The sequence below is a fragment of the Cucurbita pepo genome, chromosome 14 (assembly GCF_057944985.1).
Source record: "Cucurbita pepo subsp. pepo isolate OVF chromosome 14, ASM5794498v1, whole genome shotgun sequence".
NCBI lineage: Eukaryota > Viridiplantae > Streptophyta > Magnoliopsida > Cucurbitales > Cucurbitaceae > Cucurbita > Cucurbita pepo.
Window position 1 is genome coordinate 7,278,330 of NC_141811.1, and position 22,822 is coordinate 7,301,151.

The 22,822-nt window shown below is 37.8% G+C and overlaps 1 protein-coding gene across 1 annotated transcript; it reads right to left on the bottom strand.

The window, feature by feature from the left end:
• Positions 1-19,033: 19,033 nt before the first annotated feature.
• Positions 19,034-22,615, bottom strand: LOC111783808 (putative serine/threonine-protein kinase PBL23). Its single transcript, XM_023664648.2, has 5 exons — positions 22,177-22,615; positions 21,021-21,202; positions 20,741-20,930; positions 20,042-20,433; positions 19,034-19,754 (listed from the first exon to the last, which is right to left on the bottom strand). The coding sequence occupies exons 1-5, from the start codon at positions 22,298-22,300 to the stop codon at positions 19,434-19,436; spliced, it is 1,209 nt and encodes a 402-aa protein (XP_023520416.2). The 5' UTR covers positions 22,301-22,615; the 3' UTR covers positions 19,034-19,433.
• Positions 22,616-22,822: the final 207 nt, after the last annotated feature.

Genomic DNA, 22,822 nt, shown 5'->3' on the forward strand with positions numbered 1-22,822 from the left:
CCGGCTCGACTTTAGTACCGCCTTTCACCCCCAAGCAGATGGACAAACGGAGCGTTTAAACCAAATTCTAGAGAACATGCTACGCGCTTGCGTACTAGATTTTAAGGAAAGTTGGGATTCCAAACTCCACCTGATGGAATTCTCGTATAACAATAGTTTCCAAGCAACTATTGGAATGACACCGTTTGAGGCCCTGTACGGGAAACGGTGTAGGTCCCCACTATGTTGGGACGAGGTAGGAGAGAGAGAATTAGTAGGACCCGAGTTGGTTTGACTCACCAATGAGGCTGTCCAGAAAATTCGAGCGAGGATGCGTACCGCTCAAAGTAGACAGAAAAGCTACGCCGATGTAAGGCGTAAAAGCCTGGAGTTTGAGGTGGGGGACCCAGTATTCCTCAAGGTGGCACCTATGAAAGGTGTGTTAAGATTCGGACATAAGGGCAAGTTAAGTCCTAAATTCATTGGATCATTTGAGATCCTAGAGCGAGTTGGTCCCGTAGCGTATAAGTTAACCTTACCTCCAGCCCTCTCAGGAGTACATGATGTATTTCACGTGTCGATGATGAGGAAGTACATCACGGATCCTATCCACGTAATAGACTACGAACCACTCCAACTCAATGAAGATCTGAGCTACGATGAAAAACCAGTAAGAATCTTAGCTAGAGAAATAAAAACCTTACGCAACAGGAGCATTGCGTTCGTTAAGGTACTGTGGCAGAATCACCACAGTGAGGAAGCCACGTGGGAGCGTGAGGACGAAATAAGAGAGAAATACCCCGAGTTGGTACAAGAGTTTGAGACTTTCGAGGACGAAAGTTCTTTTTAGGGGTAGATAATGTAACGACCCAGGAAAGAAAGAAAAAAATATATATATAATAAAAAAAATAAAAATAAAATTTAAAAACTCAGTCGCCGGAAAACCAGCGAGTTTTCTGGCGACAACTGAGTTTCGCGGAACCCACGCGAAACGACGGCCATAGCACGTCCAGCCCTAAGCCCACGACACCCAGCATCTTCAGAACACCTGCAAAGGGAGAAAAGATAGAAAATTTCGAGAGAGCGAGAGAGATTTCGGACGAACGTCGGCGAGTGTCCAGTTTCTCCGACGAGCCCTCAAACCACCCTCAAACTGACACCAAACGACCTATTACCACCATGAGAAGGATCCCTAACGAAAGCACAATAACTCAGGGTGCGTTTTGTGTTATTTCGTAAGCATCGTCGTCAGTAACCGAGGTCGAGAACCCAAAACCCGAGAGAGCCAGCCCATTCCTCCCTTGGCCTCTGCCTTCGGCCCAGCCCAACTACAATGGCCCAAACCTCAAACCAGACTAGACCCACAGTTCAATTGAGCCACCCTGCAAACCAAACACTTGCGGCCCAGCCCAGTAAGCCGAGGCCCAACGATTAGTCTTGGCCCAGTAGCCTTCCACAGCCTGGGACCCGAACTTTGACCCGCCCTTCGACCCGACACTACCGCTTGACGTGGCTCTCTCTGCTGCCGCCACGTGTCACACAGCGGCACAGGCAGTCCCTCGGCTCGGCTCGACGCAAACGGCTCGGGCTCCCTCCGATGACGCTCCGGCGGCTCCTCCAGCGGCTCCAGCGGTTGTTCGGCTTGACTCACCTATTTTTAGCCCGGTTTCCACTATTTCGACCCTTCCGGATCTGTTTTCGGCCTCGATTAAGGTATTCGAGGCCGTTTTAGAGTCGTATTTCACATTTATTAAATTATAGGTAAATTAATTGTGAAATACTAACGGAAAGTGGTGAACGGTGTGATAGGAAACAAACCCCAGCGACGTAGGAAGCTCTCACGGAACGGGAGCTTACGTTTAGCTATTTATGGAGTACTTCGGCCAAGGCCAACCAAGTAAGTGTCCTTACTATAGGATAGGCTTAATAAATTGTATGATGCTTGATGATATGTGCCAGTATATACATATTTGGTTGAGTGACGCTTGATATGTTTGACGCACGTTGTGGCATTATGATGAGCATGATGATTGCATGATTTTTACCTTAATATGATGATGTTTTCCATATTGAGCATGCTAGATGATGATGAGTGTCATATTGCATCATGTCGTTAGATCGACGTAGGACACAATCCTAAGAACATGAAAATGATATTAATATAAATATCCACGAGTATGCGTTACCTAGAGTAACAAAGAGATGAGACTAGAGGGTTGTGTCAGAAGAGACATTACGATGGATTTAGAGGGACCTCATGCATTTTGTATGTTCATAAACATAGGGCTACTTCCCTTAGAGATGATGAGTGCGGACGCGCACCTTATGATGAGCGCAAATGCACACAGGTGCGAAAGCACACAGATGAGGGTGTTCATGAGGCGCATGACACTATGGGGTTTCGCTGACCTCCGAAAGTCGCTACAGATTAGCTTGACCAGAGGGTCCAGGGGGTGTACGAGCGCCCTGGAGATTCACACTCGCACGTGTGAGTCGTGTGTAGGGAAGTACTACACATCCAATTTTTCCGAGACTAGAGGCCACCCCCAAGATGATTAGAGATAGGTCCCTATTCATGATTGCATGTGTTTGCATTAGCATGGCCCCTATAGTGGGGTCACTTACTGAGTATTTCGAAATACTCAGGCCGTGTGCCATATTGTTTTTCAGGTAAAGGCAAGGCTCCCATGTACGGTTGACGGTGACATCGTGATCAGAGACTGTGGCGCGTGCATAGGATAGTTGCATATTTAATTCCTAGTCTTGGTTAGGATAGGGCGTTTGCATTTCATTCATTTATATTAATTAATTTGTAATCGTTTTATTTTATCTTTTTGAACTCCAGCACGATGTTTGAAACACGTAAGTCCGGCAGTGTTTTCCAGTGTTTAAATGTATTATGAAGTTTTAAATTTTTCCGCTAATAAAGATGAGCATTCTTAGATTTTTATTCTGCATTAGAGATGAGCATGAGACGTTAGTGGCGACTCTAGATATGTGGAAATTTAGGGTCATTACAGCTTGATGCGTTCTTAAAGCTGCATGAGTCAATGGGTATGTGTTTAATACCACTACTAAACGGAAAAATATATCAAATTTCATTAATACAATTTTTACTATTATTATTATTATAGTAAAAATAGACGTGATTTGTCACTTATAACCACAAATGCCTAGGCTTATCATATTATTTGGTCATGGAAAATAACTGAGTGTGCATACAATCGTCATCTAGCATCATCATACATATTTCATGCAAACTAAACATATATGTTCAACGAGGCGATACCATCAACCATGAATGTGATTAAGAGCCTACAAGTAGGCTACTTACTGAGTCTTTGTACTCAATCCTATTTACTAATGTTTTAAAGGTGACAAGAAGGAGTTGGTCGAAGATGGAAGCGAATTTGGACTAGGTGCCATACATAGTCATATCATGTCTCGACTGTTTTAATGCTTTATGGTATTTTGTTCAAGTTTTTACACCGGGATAGGTGTAGCAATCGTATGTGTGCAAACAAGAGTGGTTCTCAAATGTGTATCTATTTTTATTTAACTAATTTTGACATAACCAAATTCTTCTATCAATTGCACACCAAGTTCTTCACGCAACTTCCAAGATGCTTCTAATTCTAGGGGCTTTGTCAACAAATTAGCAAGTTGATTTTGGGTACCACAAAATAATAAATTAACGGTTTCTTCTTTTGTAAGATTTCTAAGAAAGTGAAATCTTATTCTTATGTGTTTGGAAAGTCCATGTAGAACTGGATTTTTGGATAGCTTAATAGTTCAAGTATTATCACACATTAGCTTTGTTCCTTCTATTTGAGAGTGACCAATCTCTTTGAGTATCCTCTTCATCCAAGCAGCTTGACATGCACAGGCACTAACAGCAACAAACTCAGCTTTTGTGGTTGATTAGGTGACTATAGACTGCTTACGAGAAGACCAAGCTACTGCTTCTCCATTCATAATAAACACATAGCCGGAAGTACTCTTGCTATCTTCCATGTCTCAAGCATAGTCCCTATCAGTAAATCCAATTAAATCACTAACTCCTCCCTTTCTATAAAATACACCATAATCTACCGTACCTTTCAAGTACCTTAAAACTCTTTTATCTGCTGCAAAATGTTGTTGTGTTGGACATGTCATAAAACGACTAATCAAACTTACAACAAACATGAGATCAGGATGAGTAGCTATGAGATATCCCACTATTTGTTTATACAAAGTTATATCTACTTTTGCACCATTTCATCTTTGCCAATTTTCTATCCTAGGACAATGGGATTACAAATAGAATCGTAATTCTCTATGCTAAATCGATTTAAAACTTCGACAGCATACTTTCTTTGACATATAAAAATACCATCTACTCTTTGTATTTCCTCTCTTCCAAGAAAAAATCTTATCTAACCTAAGTTAGTCCTATCAAACTCTTTCTTCATGGAACGTTTATACTCCTCCAATAGTTCTTCATCGTCTCCCGTAAATAAAAGATCATCAACATAAATGCTTACGATAAGAATTTTACCTTCCTTCCTCTAGATGAAGACTGTCTGCTCACTGGAACTGCTTTTGAATTCTTCATTGATGAAATAGGATTCTATTCGACTAAACCAGGTTCTAGGTGCTTGTTTTAATCCGAGCCTTTTGGAGTTTGTACACCATCTCCTCACTTCCCTGGTTGTTCAACAAAAATATCTTCTTTTAACTCGCCATATAAAAAAACTGATTTGACATCTAACTGATAGAGTTTCCAACCTTTTTGGGCTGCAAAAGCAAGGATCATTCTCACAGTATCCATTCTGGCCACAAGTGCGTACACTTCTATATAATCAATTTCTTGCTCTTGTGTGTAGCCTTTTACAATTGTATTTATCAACTTCTCCAGATCACTTAGCTTGGTTTTATAAATCCATTTCACTCCTATTTTTTTTTGCTCCAGCCAGTAGAACCACCAAGTTCCATGTTTGATTTTTTTTTCAATGGATTTGATTTCTTCATCCGTAGCCAATCTCCATTTGAGCTTTTGAGAGCTTCCTCAAAATTCACAGGATCTGCAATCATCAAGAATGTCATATTTTCTTCATCCTCCTCAGATAAACCTTCACCAGAATTATAATCTGCTAACCATACAGGTGGATGTCGATTTCTCCCCTCCCTTATTGTCAAATCTGGTGCAACAGTTACTGGAAAATTGTGCAACTAGTTCAATTGTTTCAGTAACCAGTTCAGTCGTTTCTTCTAAGATTTTTCCTTCTTCGACTGTGTTCTCATCAATTTCAATATCCTCCGTCCAATTTTGTTTCACCTTCAAAAAACTTCCAATCCCATTCATGATCTTCCTTGAAAGCTACATTCGACTTACTATAATTTTATTTGTAGTTGGATCAAACATTCTATAGCCTTTGGATTCGCTACTGACTCCAAATAAAACACATGTTACACTTTTATCTTCAAGTTTGTTTCTCTTGCATCTGAAATATGAATATGTCCCACATATCCACAAACTCTGAAATAATCTACTAATGGTTTCACTTCGCTCCAAGCCTCTTCTAGTGTCATGTCTTTTATTGCAAGAGTGGGTGATCGATTCAAAATGTGAATCGTCCACCTCACTGCTTCAGGCTAGAAATTTTTAGGCACTTTCTTCTCTGTCAACATAGCTCTTACCAAGTTCATCACAGTGCGATTTTTTCGTTCGACCACTCCATTTTGCTGTGGAGTATAGGCTGTGGTCAATTGTCTCTTCACTACCTGTTTGCAAAATTAGTTGAATTCTGGAGAGTTGAATTCTCCTCCTCTATCTGTTCTTGAACATTTTATAGGCATTCCAATTTTCTTTTCCACCATTGCTTTGAAACATTTGAAATGATAAAATGTTTTTGATTTTTCTACGAGAAAATAACTTCATGCCTTCCTTGAAAAATCAAGCACAAGTATTTTTTCTGGCCATTTGAAGCCGATGAAATTGGACCACATAGATGTGCATGAACCTGCATGAACAAGACCCAATTTTTCGGTTGCTCTCCATTTACCCATTTTTAGAAATGAAGTCCAATGTTGCTTGCCTTTCATACCTGCTCACAGGTGGTGTTTAGATTTACAATTTGCGGCAGGCCTTTCACCATGTTTTTGTGTTTCAAGGTGCACAAGTCTTTGTAGCCAAGATGACCATAATGATGGTGCCAAAATTAGAAGCTATAATACCCCAAATCAACTTGCTGATCAAATTAGAAGCATTCCGAAAGTTGCTTGAAGAACTTGGTGTGCAGAATTTGTCTGACTTGAACTAATTCTTGAGAAATAAGAATAGGTTGAAGGAAGAGATGGTAGAAGAATTTGATTATGTTAAATAAAGTTTTTTCTTTCACTAGAGTATTTTTAGGTATTTAGTTCAATTATTTTCAAAGATTTGTGGTTAGTTTATATTTATGGTTATTGATAGAGCTATAAAAGCCACTCTTCAAGACTATCATCCCTCCCTCAAAATAATTTATGAGAGTTGTTATAGGATCTCAAATTCTCCCTTAATACATGAAGAAGAGATTTTCACTTTTTGGTTTCCACCAAATTTTCGATTCATTGAGTCTCAACAAAATTTGTTCAAAGACAGTACAATCAATTAGGGGCGTACATGGTTCAGGTTAGGTTGGGTTGAAGGAATTAGGGGCGTACATGGTTCAGGTTAGGTTGGGTTGAAGGATTTTTTTAACCCAACCCAAAAGTTCGGGTTGGTTGGATTGGTAGCCCAACCCAACCCAAAAAAGTTTCCAACCCAACCCTCTATTTTCGGGTTGGGTTCGGGTTGGTCCAAAAAAATTAAAAAATTTTAATTTATATGACCTAAAATGATAAAACAATTACTACCTATAAGTTGTAGATCAAAAATATCAAACCCTTAATTGCATTCATATTATCACCTATCAATATGTAAAGAATTTGCAATGAATCAATTCCAAAGTTACCACATCTAATTAAATTATCCACCATCATAATATATAATCATTAAACAAAATGCTTAAAAATTCACCTATAAATATGTAAAGAATATTTAATGAATTAATTCTAAAGTTACACCGTTCAACAAAATGCCTAAAAATTTAAAACTATCCAACCCTCTATTGCATTTTTAATTCTTACAAAAGAAAAATAGCATCTTGAATGTTAGTACCGTTTTAAGATTGTTTGGATAAAGCATAGTGTAACTTCAAATATTTTACTTAAATTGAAAAATAATTATTCTTGTATTACATTGGTGGAGCTTGAAGGTCTTAAGTCAAAAATAAAATATAAATTGTGATATAACAATATATAATACTTCTTAACAAATAGACAACCAGTAGATTTGGAGTTACGTATCTTAATCTTAGAACCAATCTCCAAATCTTCAAGTTGTTGAGCAATATCTATTTTCATCCAATTTTGTGTACCTATAAGAGCTTCCACTGTTTTAAGTGTCAAAGAACTCCTAAAAGAATCAAGATATAGTCGACACAGTAACGACCAAAACATCTTGGGCAATTTTCGATAAAACTCTATATTTAAATTCATTTGCCTTCCACCATGTCAAAACATCAAAATTATCATCAAGTTCTTCACTAGGGTCAGATAAATATCGACCCATATCATACTTTAACTCGAGTGAATTTTGCTCTTCTCTTCTTCGTTTGTATCTTGATAATACTAATATTGAACCACTCAAATTCTCTTCAACAATTGTGTCCATCTCCATACTCATGGACTTAGAAGTGAGTCTTAATTCAGATTGATGATGATCTTGAGTATTATCATAAAACTTGTAGTAATCATACAAACGAATTAAATAATTCTTTATGCCATCCACCATCACTTTAGCCATAGCATCTTCATAAATATTCGAAAAGCAAAATGATATGTAATCCAATTTGTAACGAGGATCGAGTACCACTGCTATGAATATCAACTTATTAATTCTTTCCACTGAGCCCCAATATTTGTCATACTTAACTTTTATATTTGAACTCACGTTACTCAAAACAGAGTTTACATTTGTACTCCACTGAATTAAAAGTTCTCGAATACCCCAAAGTTCATGAAAATAAGAATTAGAAGTCACATATAAAGAACCACTTATCTTCGTAGTGACATCATAGAAAACCTTCCAAAACTTTACAAACACTCCAACATTTTTCCAATCATCAATGGTTGGTGGCCATGTTCTTTTGTTTCCATGATCCCCTCTTTGAAGTAATCAACATAATCTAATTCTTCTTTCTCTAATTACTTTGAAAGCTTTTTCAAATTTTAAGGCAGGATCAAGCATCAAATAATTGGAATTCCATCGAGTCGCCACATCCAAACAAACGAGTGTTTTACATTTAATTTTTTCTTGTTCAACACCATTTTTAAATTTTGTCAATCTCTTGGGGGATGATCTAATATACCTCACGGCATTGCGAACACTAGAAATTGAGTCATGCATTTCTTTAAGCCCTTCATTCACAATCAAATTAATTATGTGAGCACAACACCTCATGTGTAATATTTCTCCATCTATGACAAGTGAATTCCAACTTTTAAGCCTTCTCATAATATATGAAATAGCTATATCATTGGAACATGCATTATCAACTATGATAGAGAAAACCTTATCGATTCTCCATTCCAATAAACAACTCTCAATAATCTTGTCAATAGTCTCTCCCTTGTGGTTAGCAACTTAACAAAAGTTGAGAATTCTTTTATGAAAATTCTGTTCTGAATCAATAAAATGTGCGGTGATTACCATATAATTAATGTTTTGCAACGAAGTCCATGCGTCAGTGGTATGACAAACCTTCTTGGAATGACTGACTAAAAAATCTTTCAACTTCTTTTTTTCTTCTCGATAGAGTTGAAATATATCTCTAGCAATGGTTACTCTTGATGAATGGTCAAACTTAGGACATGTAATACTACAAAAAAAAAAAAAAAAAAAAAAAAAAAAAAAAAAAAAAAAAAATTGAAACCCTCATTCTTACAAATTTAAATGATAATTCATCAATAATTATCGTCTTGGCACATGCTGCTCTACATCTTGTTTGACTAAATAATGAAGTAACAATATTACTACCACCCTTTCCATCTATTGAACGTTGAAAACTTAGAGTGGTTTGTCCTTTGTCCTCCACCTTATATGTGTACTTTCTACACTAATTTTTTAAGTGCTTCCATAACGTGCTAGTTCCACAAGAATTAGTATCACAAGCATACTCCTTAGAACAATAGTTGCACTTGCACCTCTTATTATTGTTCTCTAATCTTAAAGTGATCCCACACGGTTGATTTACTGGGTTTCTTCTTCTTAAATTCAGATTGTGTAGCCAATGGTGGTTTCGATGCATTATAATTACTAGAGCTACTTGCACATACAGCTGCACTATTATTTTCCATCTATAAGAAGTAAAATAGAACTATTATGATTCAAACATTTAACAATATATCATCAGTCTTTGCAGGGGGATATAACGAAAAGAGAAAAAGCTTACTCGTTATAACGTTCCAGGAGACTAAAGAGAGAAAGACGGCGCGCGAGAAAGAAATAAGACAAAGAACGCGAGAGAATGCTATTGAGATCAAATTCCTTGTGAGAGACTAAGTGATATGATAAGGAATCACTACAAGGGGAGTAAGATTCGGATTACCTTTTTGATCGAATATCTCAAGGCAAGAACATTGTTTGAGATTCGAATCACTCCACAAGCAAGATTGATCACGTCTAGCTTGAATGATTCTTGTTGATCAAATATCTCCAAGAACACTTGCTTGAGATTCGAATCACTCCACAAGCAAGATTCATCATGTCGAGCTTGAATGATTCTACATGCAACCTAAACTACATAGAATTGAAAAGGAACTTAGCCATTGGCTAAAGAAAAGGACAAATGCTTCTTTTACTATATTTTCAAAGTCTGCTTACAAATACAACATACAAGGCTTTATATAGCCTAAAAAACGAAACTATTAAAGTCATTCTTTCAAAGAGGGGTAACATTCATATTTTATGGCCATAATTAGCCATTATGTAAATGTAACCTAAAGTAAATAAAAAGTCTTAAAATGCAATAATTCTAAAATGCAACCCACCCAAAATTTATAACAATCAAACTTCATTTTCTTCGATGTGGCATAAATTGAAACATCTTTTGATAATTTTGACAATGTTTTCTTCATATCTTCATTGAAGTATATTGTATGATTGATGTCTTTTGGTTCATATCACTAAGTATCGAGAGAGATTTGTATTTTGACTGAAGGTTTGTATTTTGGCGTGGGTGTGAAAGAGAGAAAAAGATTGTGAGGTGAGGCTGTGAGAGAAAGGCTTAGAGAATTTTGTATGGCGGAGAGAGAAGGAGAGAAAGAATGAGAATAGGGAATAACCAAAGAGAGAGAGGTAGAGGGAGAGGTAGATTTCTTTAGCTTTAATGTAGAACTTGAGTTGAGAGGTAGAAATGGCTGAGAGCAAAGAGAGAGAGGTACAAATGGCTGAGAGCAGAGATGTAGGGAGAGAGCATAATAGATTTAGTGGAGAGAGCCCATTTCCCACGACAGGAGAGAGGGAGGCATTTCCCTCAAGGGACGCAGAAAGCAGAGGGAGGGTGCCTACGGCTTATAGAGTAGCAGGAGGGAGAGAGAACTTTCTTTCACTACCATATTAATTATTGGGTTTTGAAGTGTCCGATTTTGGCTTTGGTAAGAGACTAGACAAGATTGTAGATTGGGCTTTGGGATTTAATTTTTTTTTAAATATTTTTGGGTTGGGCTGGGTTGACCCAATCATTTTCTTTTGGTACCCGAACCCAACCCAAATCAGATCGGGTTAAAAAAAATGGACCCAACCCAAACCCAAAATTCAACACAACCCAACCCAACTCTTACATTTCGAGTTGGGTCAGGTTGGGTTCTCGAGTTTCCGGGTTGGGTGTACACCCCTATGATCAATTGTCTGGAAGAGTTAACTAAGATTTGTTTGAAGACAATATGATCATTTGCCTGGAAGAGGTAATGCTTTACGATTCATTGAGTCCCAAACAATCTTGGCTGTGCGACGATCCAAGATTTGTTCAAAGACAGTACGATCAATTGTGTGGAAAAGGTAACCAAGATTTGTTCGAAGACAGTACGATCAATTGCCTGGAAGAAATAATGCTTTACTTGATGATATTTGAGTCTAGCATCATCAAGGTGGCCCTTTTGTGCCTCAGTGAGCATTGTTCATAAACCAATCTCCACCACACTCTATAGACCCTTTGCTCTGAGCAAATTTTCCATCAACTCACTCTAATGATCATAGTGACCATCGAAGTTAGGGATCTTCGTTAAACTTTTGTGTAACGACCTTAAATTTCCACATACTCAGAGTCGCTACTAGCGTCTCATGCTCATCTCTAATGCGGAAAAATAACTCTTACATGAACATACAATATGCATGAGGTCCCTCTAAATCCAATTATACGTCTCTTCTGACACAACCATATCTCATCTCTTTGTTACACTGTGTAACACGTGCTCATAGATATTTAATTAATTACATTTTCTTACTTTTAGGGTTGTGTCCTATGTCGATCTACGACATGATGCAATATGGCATACAACATCATAAGGCATGTTCAACATGGAAAACATCATCACGTTAATAACATCATCATGCATACATCATACTCAACATAGAAGCCATTAAGTGCATTACATATAACATGTACGTCATGCATCAAAACATAAATAACGAACATTTAACATATATCACAACACGTCATACTCATACATCATCATAATTCAAACAATCTTTAGCCTATCCTATAATAAGGTCACTTAATTGGTTAGCCTTAGCTGGAGTACTCCTTAATTTAATTAACGTAAGCTCCCATTCCTCGTGAGCTACTCTAAATGTTGTCAGGGTTCGCTTCCTATCACACCATTCTCATCATCTTTTGTTAGTATTTCACATTTTAATTAATAATTCAACTAACATGTGAAATACGACTCTAAAACGATCTCAATAAAAATTGAATTCCATGTTCTTATTGTTTCTAAATTGTATTGGATAATGAATTCCATGTTTTTATTGTTTCTAAATTGTATTGGATAATGAAAATTAAATTAGAAATATATCAATATTATTAATATTTCATGTTATTTGCATCATTCAATCCAAATATGGTGTAACGACCCGAAATTTTCTACTTAATTTAAGGTCGCTACTGTATACATACCATAAACATTGAATGCGGAAGACGTCATTTAAATTCCATAAAACATAACCTTTAACTTAAAAACACAGCCATGGACTTACGTGTTTCGAAAACATCTTTAAAACGACACAACAAAAGACCCGAAATAAAATAAATAAGCGTTTAAGTTTAAAACATCCTATTCTATCCTAAGTCTAAGAAAATAAATACCACTATCCTATGCATGTGCCATGATCTCGAGTTGCGATGCCGTCGTCAGCCGTACAGGAACGCCTTGCCTTAACCTGAAAAATGTAATAGCACATGGCCTGAGTATTTAAAAAATACTCAGTATGACCCCACTATTGGGGTTAAATGCAACAATCACATGCAATGAAATGATGGGACCTATCTTTCATTTCGTTTCGTTTCGTTTTCCCTACGGTGTAATCCTAACAGGTAATCGTGGACGTGTACCATATACTCTACACGCAGCCCATACGTGCGAGTATGGGCTCACCAGCTAGTTCGCACACCGCTGGGCCACTGTCCCTAGCCGGTGGGCATGCTCTGGGGGCCCACCAGGACCCGTTAAAACTAAAACCGTCACGGCAGCGCTATGCAGGGCATAACGATCGTTGTCCTGCCATTTGGATGTACGCGTCCGTATCCTCGTGATGGGATAGGGGTATCCCCCAAATGCATGATCACACAATATGCATGAGGTCCCACTAGTCCTACAGTCATCATTTAATGAACATAACCCCGTGTCACGTTTTCATGCTTACATGTCATTCTCATTCTCATTTCGTTACATATCATACAAACCACATATTATAACATAACATATAGGAAGCATATCAATCCACAGACAATTCACACATATCAATATATATGACACGTGCAGAACCACAGGGCACGTGTCAACATCAAATATAACCACGCCGATTGTAAGGTCACTTACTTGGCTAGCTTAAGTCGTTGTCACGTATATATCCTTACTGAAAGTTCGATTCCGTCCTTTGAAATTCAAGCCAACCGTAATAACAGACAAAAATCTCTAAATCTGCAATCTGTTCAAATACTTCTTCTCAAATCTGACTATGGTTGTTTTCTGTTTTTTTTTTTTTTTGGCAGGTGGGATGGGTCGAGGAGAGATAATTGTGGAAAGGGACGAAGGGTTAGTGGAGAGAGGTGGGGAATGATTTTTTTTTTTTTTTTTTTTTTTTTAATTCTAATTTTAATTAATTAATTAATTTATTATTATTATTATTTTAACTATTTTTTTTTATAAAGTTTTTTTTTTATTTGTTTATTTATTTTTTCCGCTATTACATATGGTTTGTTATAATATTATATTCAATAGGTACAAATTATAATAATTTCTCATATCTTCCATTTTCCTATTCTCATTCTTGATCTTTTCTGTTATATTTTGGTTCAGTTTACTATCACCGCCAGTTTAATTGATTCTCATTTTCTTTTCTTTCGTATTTTCCTATTCTCATTCTTGATCTTTTCTGTTATATTTTGGTTCAGTTTACTATCACCTTTCGTATTTTCCTATTCTCATTCTTGATCTTTTCTGTTATATTTTGGTTCAGTTTACTATCACCGCCAGTTTAATTGATTCTGATTTTCTTTTCTTTCGTACAAATATTAGAAATGAATCAGATTTTTTTTCTTTCTTGTTTACTGTACTTGCCAAATCTGATTTCCTTTTTAAAATGTTTATGCAATCCAATCACTTTCAATCTATTCTAATTTTCTTTTCTTTCCTAAAATCTATTAACCGAGTCCATTTTAAATCGATTTAATTTTCTTTTCTCTCATAAAATCTTCCTCTTATGAGTTTTTTTTTTCTTTTAATTCTATTTTTTTTATAATTCTATTCTTGTATCTAATTGTTTAATTATGTTCAGCAGTTTAATTCTATTCACAGATTTTTTATTGGCTTTGTTATTTACAACCATTTATTTCCAAATCTTCCTCTCTTTAACCCTGTTTTTTTTTTTCTCTTTGATTGGGAAATCTCTGTATTTCTTTTTTTTTTTTTTCCTCTTTTGATTATGTTTTCCAAATCTTGAGATTTTTTTTTATTTGATCGGTTTTCTCAATCTACCTCTCTTCCTTTGTATTTCTATCTCCTGTCAAATTTTAATGGATTCTTTTGCTACAATCTGCCTAATCAGATCTAAATAATTGAACAGACTAACCATCTCTCCCTTTGCTTTTCTCCTTGGGAGAAAATGTTTTATTTCTGTTTTTTTGTTTTGTAGGGAATTATTGATACATGATGAGAGAGGTATTTAATGGGAGGGGTGGAGAGATTAAAGGAGAGAGGGTCAGCTACTTTTTTTTTCTTACTTATTATTTATTTATTTATTTATTATTATTATTATTATTATTATTATTATTATATAACCTAACGGGGCATTACATTATATACCCCTAAAATAAACTTTCGTCCTCGAAAGTCTCCAACTCTTATACTAATTCGAGAAATTTTTCTCTTATTTTGTCCTCACGCTCCCACGTGGCCTCTTCGATGTGGTGATTTCGCCACAACACCTTAATGAACGCAATGTTTCTGTTGCGTAATGCTTTTACTTCTCTTGCTAAGATTCTTATTGATTTTTCCTCGTAACTCATATCTTCATTGAGTTGGAGTAGTTCGTAGTCTATTACATGGATATGGTCCGTAATGTAATTCCTCAGCATCAACACGTGAAATACATCGAGCACTCCTGAGAGGCGCGGGAGGTAGGGTTAATCTATACGCTACTGGACCAATTCGCTTTAGGATCTCGAATGGTCCGATAAATCTAGGACTTAGCTTGCCCTTACGTCCGAACCTCAAGACACCTTTCATGGGTATTACCTTTAGGGATACTAGATCCCCTATCTTGAACTCTAAGTTTGTACGCCTTACATTGGCGTAGCTTTTCTGTCTACTTTGAGCGACACTCATCCTTGCCCGAATTTTCTGGACAGCCTCATTGGCGACTAGGACAAGCTTGGGTCCTACTAGCTCTCTCTCACCTACCTCGTCCCAATATAGCAGGGACTTGTACAGTTTCCCATACAGGGCCTCGAACGGTGTCATTAGAATAATGCCTTGAAAGTGCAACTTCCTTAAAAGTCTAATACGCAAGCGCGTAGCGTGTCCTCTAAGATTTGGTTTAGGCTCTCCATTTATCCATCTGTTTGGGGCTAGAAGGCGATGCCAAAGTTGAGCCTTGTACTCAACGCTTTTTGAAGTCCGCACCAGAACGCTGACGTAAAGCGTGGATCTCGATCCGACACTATAAACACTGGAACTCCATGTAGTCTTACTATTTCTTTCACATACAGTTGCGCACTGTTATCAACTGTATAAGTGGTTTTCCCAGGTAAGAAGTGTGCCGACTTGGTCAACCTATCGACAATTACTCAGATCACTGTATAGCCTTAAATCGTTCTGGGTAATCCTACTATGAAGTCCATTGTTATGTTTTTCCACTTCCAATCTGGTATACTTAGGGGCTGTAACATCCCCGCTGTCTTTTATCTAGGAGCTTTCACTTGTTGACAAACTAAGCACTTGCTCACAAACTCGACCACGTCCCTCTTCATGCTCTTCCACCAGAAATGTTGTTTTAAATATTGGTATATCTTAGTACCTCTTGGGTGCATGACAAAGGGAAAGTTGTGAGCTTCCATTAGTATTTCTTTCCTTAGCTCCTTTATTGTTGGGACACATAGGTGTCCCTGATACAATAGCCCTTCATTTGAGCACTTCGAGAATCCATCTACTGGAATCTCGGCTAGCTGGTTTAGAACTTTCTGTAGGTTTGGATCCTCTCGTTGGGAGGTAATAATTCTCTGCCTAAGCGTAGGTTGCACTGTGAGTCGGGCCAGCTGTGTTATGACTCTCTCGGTCGCTATAGTTATGTTGGCTCACTCGAATTCTCTTTGTACCCTTACTTCCCTCGTAATGAGGCCGAAGAGTGGGCCGTCTTTCTACTCAAAGCATCTACGACCACATTTGCTTTTCTAGGGTGGTACTGGATATCTACATCGTAGTCCTTCACCAGTTCTAGTCACCTTCTCTGTCTCATATTTAACTCTTTCTGGGTAAAGAAGATTTTAAACTCTTGTGGTCGGTAAAAATTTGAGTTTTCTTTCCATACTGGTAGTGTCGCCAAATTTTCAGTGTGAACTACAGCTGCCAACTCCAGGTCGTGGGTAGGGTAATTATTTTTGTATTCTTTTAGTTAACGGGATGCGTATGAAACAACTTTACCGTGTTGCATTAACACGCATCCTAGTCCCTTCTTGGACGCGTCACTATAGATTACGTACCCTTCTGAGCTCTCGGGTACTGTGAATATCGGGGCGGTCACCAATCTCTCTTTTAGGTTCTGAAAGCTTGCCTCACAAGCATCATTCCATATAAATGGTACCTCTTTTCTCGTTAACTATGTCAAAAGCGAGGCTATCCTAGCACAGTCCTGCACGAACCTTCGATAGTATCCCGCTAGTCCGAAGAAACTTCGTACTGATGTTACCATAGTTGGGCGTTCTCACTTTGTGACTGCTTTGACCTTAGTAGGATCTACGGATACTCCTTCCTTTGACACCACATGTCCTAGGAAAGAGACTTGTCGTAGCCAAATTCGAACTTGGAGAACTTGGCATACAACTTGTTCTCTCATAGGGTGGTTAGAAATTTTCGGAGGTGTTCCTGGTGTTCTAGGTCTATTTTCGAGTACACTAGGATGTTGTCAATGAACACGATCACGAACGTGTCTAGACAGTCCTTGAATACCCGGTTCACTAACTTCATAAACATAGTTGGGGTATTAGTGAGGCCAAATGACATCACTACAAATTTGTAGTGATCGTACCTTTTCCTAAACGCTGTCTTTGGTACGTCTTTTTCATTGATCTTAATTTGGTGGTAACCGGACCGCAGATCTATCTTAGAAAATAATGTTGCCCCTCTGAGTGGATCGAATAAGTCTTCTATTCTAGGAGAGGGTATTTGTTCTTTATGGTTCTCTTATTTAGCTCTCTCTAATCGATGCATAGACGTATCGATCCATCTTTCTTCTTAACAAACAACATTGGTGCATTCCAGGGAGATACGCTAGGTCGAATGAACCCTTTATCCAATAAGTCTTGTAATTGCGCCTTGAGTTCCTTCAACTCTACTGGCACCATGCGTAGGGTGCTTTGAAAATAGGCCCAGTTCCCAGCCCGAGTTCGATGACGAATTCGATTGCTCGGGAAGGGGGTATTCCAGGTAATTTGTCAGGAAATACATCTGGGAACTTGTTCACTATTGGCAAGTTTTCTAGGGTCTTTTCTTTTCCTCTTACGTCTACGACACATCCTATTATTGTTCAACCGCCTTGTTGGACTAATCTCTTTGCTTTCATCATCGTGACTACCTTTGGGGTAGTCTCGGTACTTGTGCCTTTAAATTTAAAGCTAGGTCTCACCGGTGGTGAGAATATTACCCTTTTTTTTTTGCAACAGTCTATATTAGCACGGTTTGTAGCTAGTCAATCAATGCCTAGTATTACGTTGAAGTCGGTCGTCTTTACTACTATTAGGTCTACGCTTAGAGTTTGGTCGGCTACTATTGCTTGGTCATTCTTTACTCTATCCTTAGTTACTAGGTCTACCCTCGCAAGGGTACTTATCGACCATACATGCAACAAGGGTTTTATTCAAACCCTGTCTCTGATCCTTCTCGAGGTGGGCTCTCTTCCGTCTCATCTCGTCCTCTACCTCTAATAGGAGATCGTTCCCTTCCTCGTCTTACTCTTTTGCGTGGTCTAGGTAGCATGGTTCTAGAAACCACGATAGTATCTCTTAAGTCTAAGGCTCATTACTTATGAACTTATGCTATCCATCACATATACTAAGTTAACATCATATTGCAAACAAAATCACTCACCATGCAACACATCACATCATACTCTTAAATAAATAGGTGAAATGTCACAATAATTTCAGTATTATTAACATAAAAATGCATGCGAGTTCGAAAACATTTCTATTTTCTTATCTTGTGCAAGGCGTACCTGACGGTGACGGGGCTTGTCTACAGAATCTAAAACCTAGAGCTATGATACCAACTGTAACGACCCTAAATTTCCACATACTCAGAGTCGCTACTAGCGTTTCATGCTCATCTCTAATGCGGAAAAATAACTCTTACATGAACATCAATTTTCAGGTGAAGGCAAGACGCACTTGTACGGAGGCGGCATCATGAGCAAAGACTGTGACGCATAGTAGACTCATATTTAAATTTCTAGTCTTAGGTTAGAATATTTAAATTTCTAGTCTTAGGTTAGAATAGGTTGTTTCGCATTTCATTTTTAATTATTTTGTTTTTGTTTTTTTTTTCCTCCAAATTTCAGTATTTCGTATTTAAAACTGTGTCAATCTCCAAATTTCAGTATTTCGTATAAATAGCTTCAGACCCCATTTAGTTAACAAGAGAAATGTTTCCCAAATCCATCTCCATTCTCCATTCGAACAAAGATTTTTCTGGGTCGATCTCCGCAGGTTAAATAGACATTTCTAGTCTCGCTCCCAGTCTGTTTCCCACACAAATTAATTAAAAAGTTGAGAATGGTTCTATATAGATAGTATTTTGAAGTAATTTGATATATGCGGTTATAACATCAAAGTTGGTTTGAGGTGAACCACAATGGCAATGGTGCTCAATTTCAATGGATGCGCAACAACAATCCTAAATCTATCCAAGGAACGAGAGCTAGAGGGACCGAGAGATCAATCCTTCAACCCGTGAGTCAAACATAGCTCGTGAGTTGATTCAATCCACTGAACACAAATTTAAAAGTTACAAAATACATAAAAGTTCAGAGGTTTATTACACTGCCAACCAGACATAGACGAACGTTATGCTTTTCAAACTCCATTACGTACCACTGTTAGAAAATAGACGTGAAATCCAACATGGCATAATGGTAAATATGCTGTAGCTACCTTGAAACAACCCTAGACCCTGGGAGGGGAAACAAAAAACTATAAAAAAAAGAGGGATGAAAGTTGTAATTCCGTTTGGCACATTGGTCCAGTATATCCTTAAAATGGCTTTGTCATATTGGAAAATATTACAAAGAAGGAAGGAAATGAGGGGCCAAGCGCCAAGCTGCCCCAGTTTACAATTGCCACACCTCCACAACATCTTCTCTTTTTTTTTTCCTCTTAAAATGTTTACTCCATTTTAAATCACCTCCCATCACCATCACCATCACCCTCCACAATTTTATCTCCATCGTTCCTACTTCTATCCGGAGAACCTTCTCCTGAACCTGAATCTGGTCCCAAATTTGAATCGTCATCTATGTCTTCATCGATGTCCTTGTCTGCGGCTAAGTATTCGATTGCTGTAACCACGTCGCTGATCAATGGTCGAGTACCCGCTTCCTCTTGTAAACACATGGCTGCTACTGCTAGAGCTTGATACAGAGCCTTCACTGAGTAATTTCCTTCTAGCTTTGGATCTGCCATTAGGGTAAATTTCCTTCTGTCTTTGAATAGTGGTTGTGCCTGCAATCAAACGAGAATTAACAAGTTTTTAGCCTCAACAGATCTTTCAACGTTCGAGCTTAGAACGTTCGTCATACACAAAAATATCGATATCGATCAACATGCTAGGAAGTTTTTTCTTAGTTTGGAACAAGATATCGACATGTAAATCACATCACAAGATAAATTAAATGTTCTTCACTAATACCAAGATCAAATAATGAAGAAATGTCAAGAAAAATTGAAAACATTGACTTAATGATTTGTGTGTGCAGGTGAGAGGAGATAACAAACCAGAAAAAGCATACCCAAGTAATTAAATTTTGTTCTGCTGTTGGTCTAGCATTGTCTATAACCCGTCTTCCAGTTATAATCTCCAGAAACACGACACCGAAGCTGTAGACATCTGATTTCGTCGTCAATTGTCCCGTAAGCGCATATTCAGGAGCACAGTAACCATAGGTTCCCATCACCCTAGTGGAAACATGAGATTTATCCCCAGTAGGACCTAACTTTGCAAGACCAAAATCAGAGAGCTTTGGATTGAATTCCTCATCCAACAATATGTTTGAAGCTTTGAAATCACGGTATATCACGGGCGGACTGGCGGTTTCATGCAAGTATTCAAGTCCTTTTGCCGCTCCTTCGGCAATTTTCATCCTCGTCTTCCAGTCCAGACACTGCTTATCTGGCGGTATATCTGAAAATAGGAGGCTCCAACTTCAGAATCCAATATAAAAAATTTTGTTGATGCAAGCTTAAGATCGAGCACCTTCGTTTTTTCGATGTATGAATAAAAAATCCCAAGGTTTCATTGGATTTCGGTTACTAAAAATGAAACATTTACATTGAAACATACTACGTTTGTAATTTAACATGAAATATAGCTACATCTAGATGACTTCATTTAAAGCAATCTTTTTGTAGGACTGTCCACGAATTCAAACATATAATTCAGGGATATTATGAGCTCGTAATCGATTTAGAAACGAATCATTAGGTCATACCAAGAAGATGATCCTCCAAGGAACCGTTAGCCATGCACTCGTAAACCAAAATCCTCTGATCTCCATCAGCACAATACCCAACCAAATTCACAAGGTTAGGATGGTGAAGAAGGCTCAACATCAAAACCTCTACAAGGAATTCTCTGTTTCCTTGAAATCCATTTCGGTCGAGCTGCTTCACGGCCGTTACCTAAGGAAGACGAAACCAAATACAAATAAATAGAGAACTCGATAATGAATCTATTTCGCATAAACGAAAGTAAAGGTTGTGTCACGATACTTGGTTTGTGCCTTCGAGGATGCCCTTGTAAACCCTTCCAAAACCACCTTCCCCCAATAGATTGTCTTGGCTGAAGTTATTCGTAGCAGTAGATAGCTCACCAAATGAAAAAATTTGAGCAGAGATGTTTCCTTTTCCTAACTTCTTTATCTCCTCAGTTATGTACCTTCGCCGACTGTTATCTGTGAGTTCACAGTCAAGTTTTTCGAATTAAACATATGATCGGTGATTTGAAACTGCTACATTTTGAAGAATCAAGGCAACTAAGGCTTAAACAATGATCTTGTAGAATGTGTTGAATAAGAAGAGAGTTGAAATAATTCAGGAATTAATCCATCAAACACTTTACACATGTATGAAGCAATGAAACAAATTACTGCCAACAGATAGTTAGTGATTAAGAAACATAATCCGTTCCGAGAACGAAACTACCATATGCCTCAACCATATAAAGTTTCCTAGCTCAAATACCATACTCAATCAAGGAAGATACAAGGCTGAAACACATTTGGAATTCCAACGAACTCCAAATTCTAGGTATGTTTTAGGGGTTAGGATAATATGTTCAGGATTGTTGGGAGGGAGTCGACATTGGATAATGTAAGGAACGATCATGGGTTTATAAGTAACAAATACATCTCCATTGGTATGAAGGTTTTTGAGAAAGCCCAAAGCAAAGCCACAAGAGCTTATGCTCAAAGTGGATAATATCATACCATTGTGGAGAGTCGTGATTCCTAACCTGATATATATTTATTTGGAGAAAAACAGATACTCTCTACCATAAGACAAATCGAAACTCAAATATCATGTTCGAGAGAGGAAACACATGAAAAAAACTTCGTGATTCCTAACCTGATATATATTTATTTGGAGAAAAACAGATACTCTCTACCATAAGACAAATCAAAACTCAAATATCATGTTCGAGAGAGGAAACACATGAACTATTAAAAACTAACACAAGGGGGAATTCTTGGAGTGTATTAATGCCTCAAACCATATCAAGATTCAATGCTGAAACACTGATTTTGAGCAAGAACAGTCGAAACCCGAAAATGCGTTTCAAATTCCAATGAGCTAATAAAACCTACATGGAGATTTAGACTTGAGATTGAAAAAACAGTGATATGCAACCAATGTGAAGAGAGCCAACCAGATTTAAAGGAAATGTTGGCAAATGAGGATAGAGCTTTTGGCTCCTGATGCTCCTTAACGCTCTTTTTTGAAGATTTCCTTTTGACTTTCTCCTCTGACATACAACATTGAAAGCAATTCATCGTCCTTTTCCTCTTTTTTTCTCAAAAAAAACTCAAATGGCAGTCACAAACGGCAGTATTCTAGATGTTGCATTGAACTAATCCACGAAAAATCAAAGCACATAATAACAGAGAAACAGAAATAAAAGGCACGAGGAGATTTGAAATGCCCTCTTCTTCAGATTCACCCCTAGAAATCTAAAAAGAATGAACGAACAAAGGGATCCGAGAGAAGAGATAAAGGAGATAGTGATAGTAAAAGAAATAAAGAGCTTGTTCCCAGAGAAAACCCAGGCGTTGTGGTTCTGTTTTCCTGGTCTCTGAGGAACAAGAAGTAAAGTTTTACCATGATGTTTGTTTTTGTTGGTTCTTGCCGTCCGAAGGCGCCAAGTTTGGAATCGAGAGCGACAGAGTCAAATTTGCTAATTAGAGAAGGATGGGTGAGCGGCCATTTCCCCATTTTCAGAAAGCTTGTTGAGCCAAATTAAGCGCCAAATCAGGCGTTTCTCGCGCTTCTCGATACAGAGGATTCCATTTTTGGAT

What these genes read in the sequence shown, in the direction of transcription:
- LOC111783808 (XM_023664648.2), bottom strand. Translation starts at nt 22,300, where the DNA reads ATGAATTGCTTTCAATGTTGTATGTCAGAGGAGAAAGTCAAAAGGAAA. An exon ending in TCCTCGAAGGCACAAACCAA is followed by an intron (nt 20,931 to 21,020) that starts GTATCGTGACAC and finishes CGTCTTCCTTAG; the next exon opens with GTAACGGCCGTGAAGCAGCT. An exon ending in AACAAAATTTAATTACTTGG is followed by an intron (nt 19,755 to 20,041) that starts GTATGCTTTTTC and finishes GTTTGATTGCAG; the next exon opens with GCACAACCACTATTCAAAGA.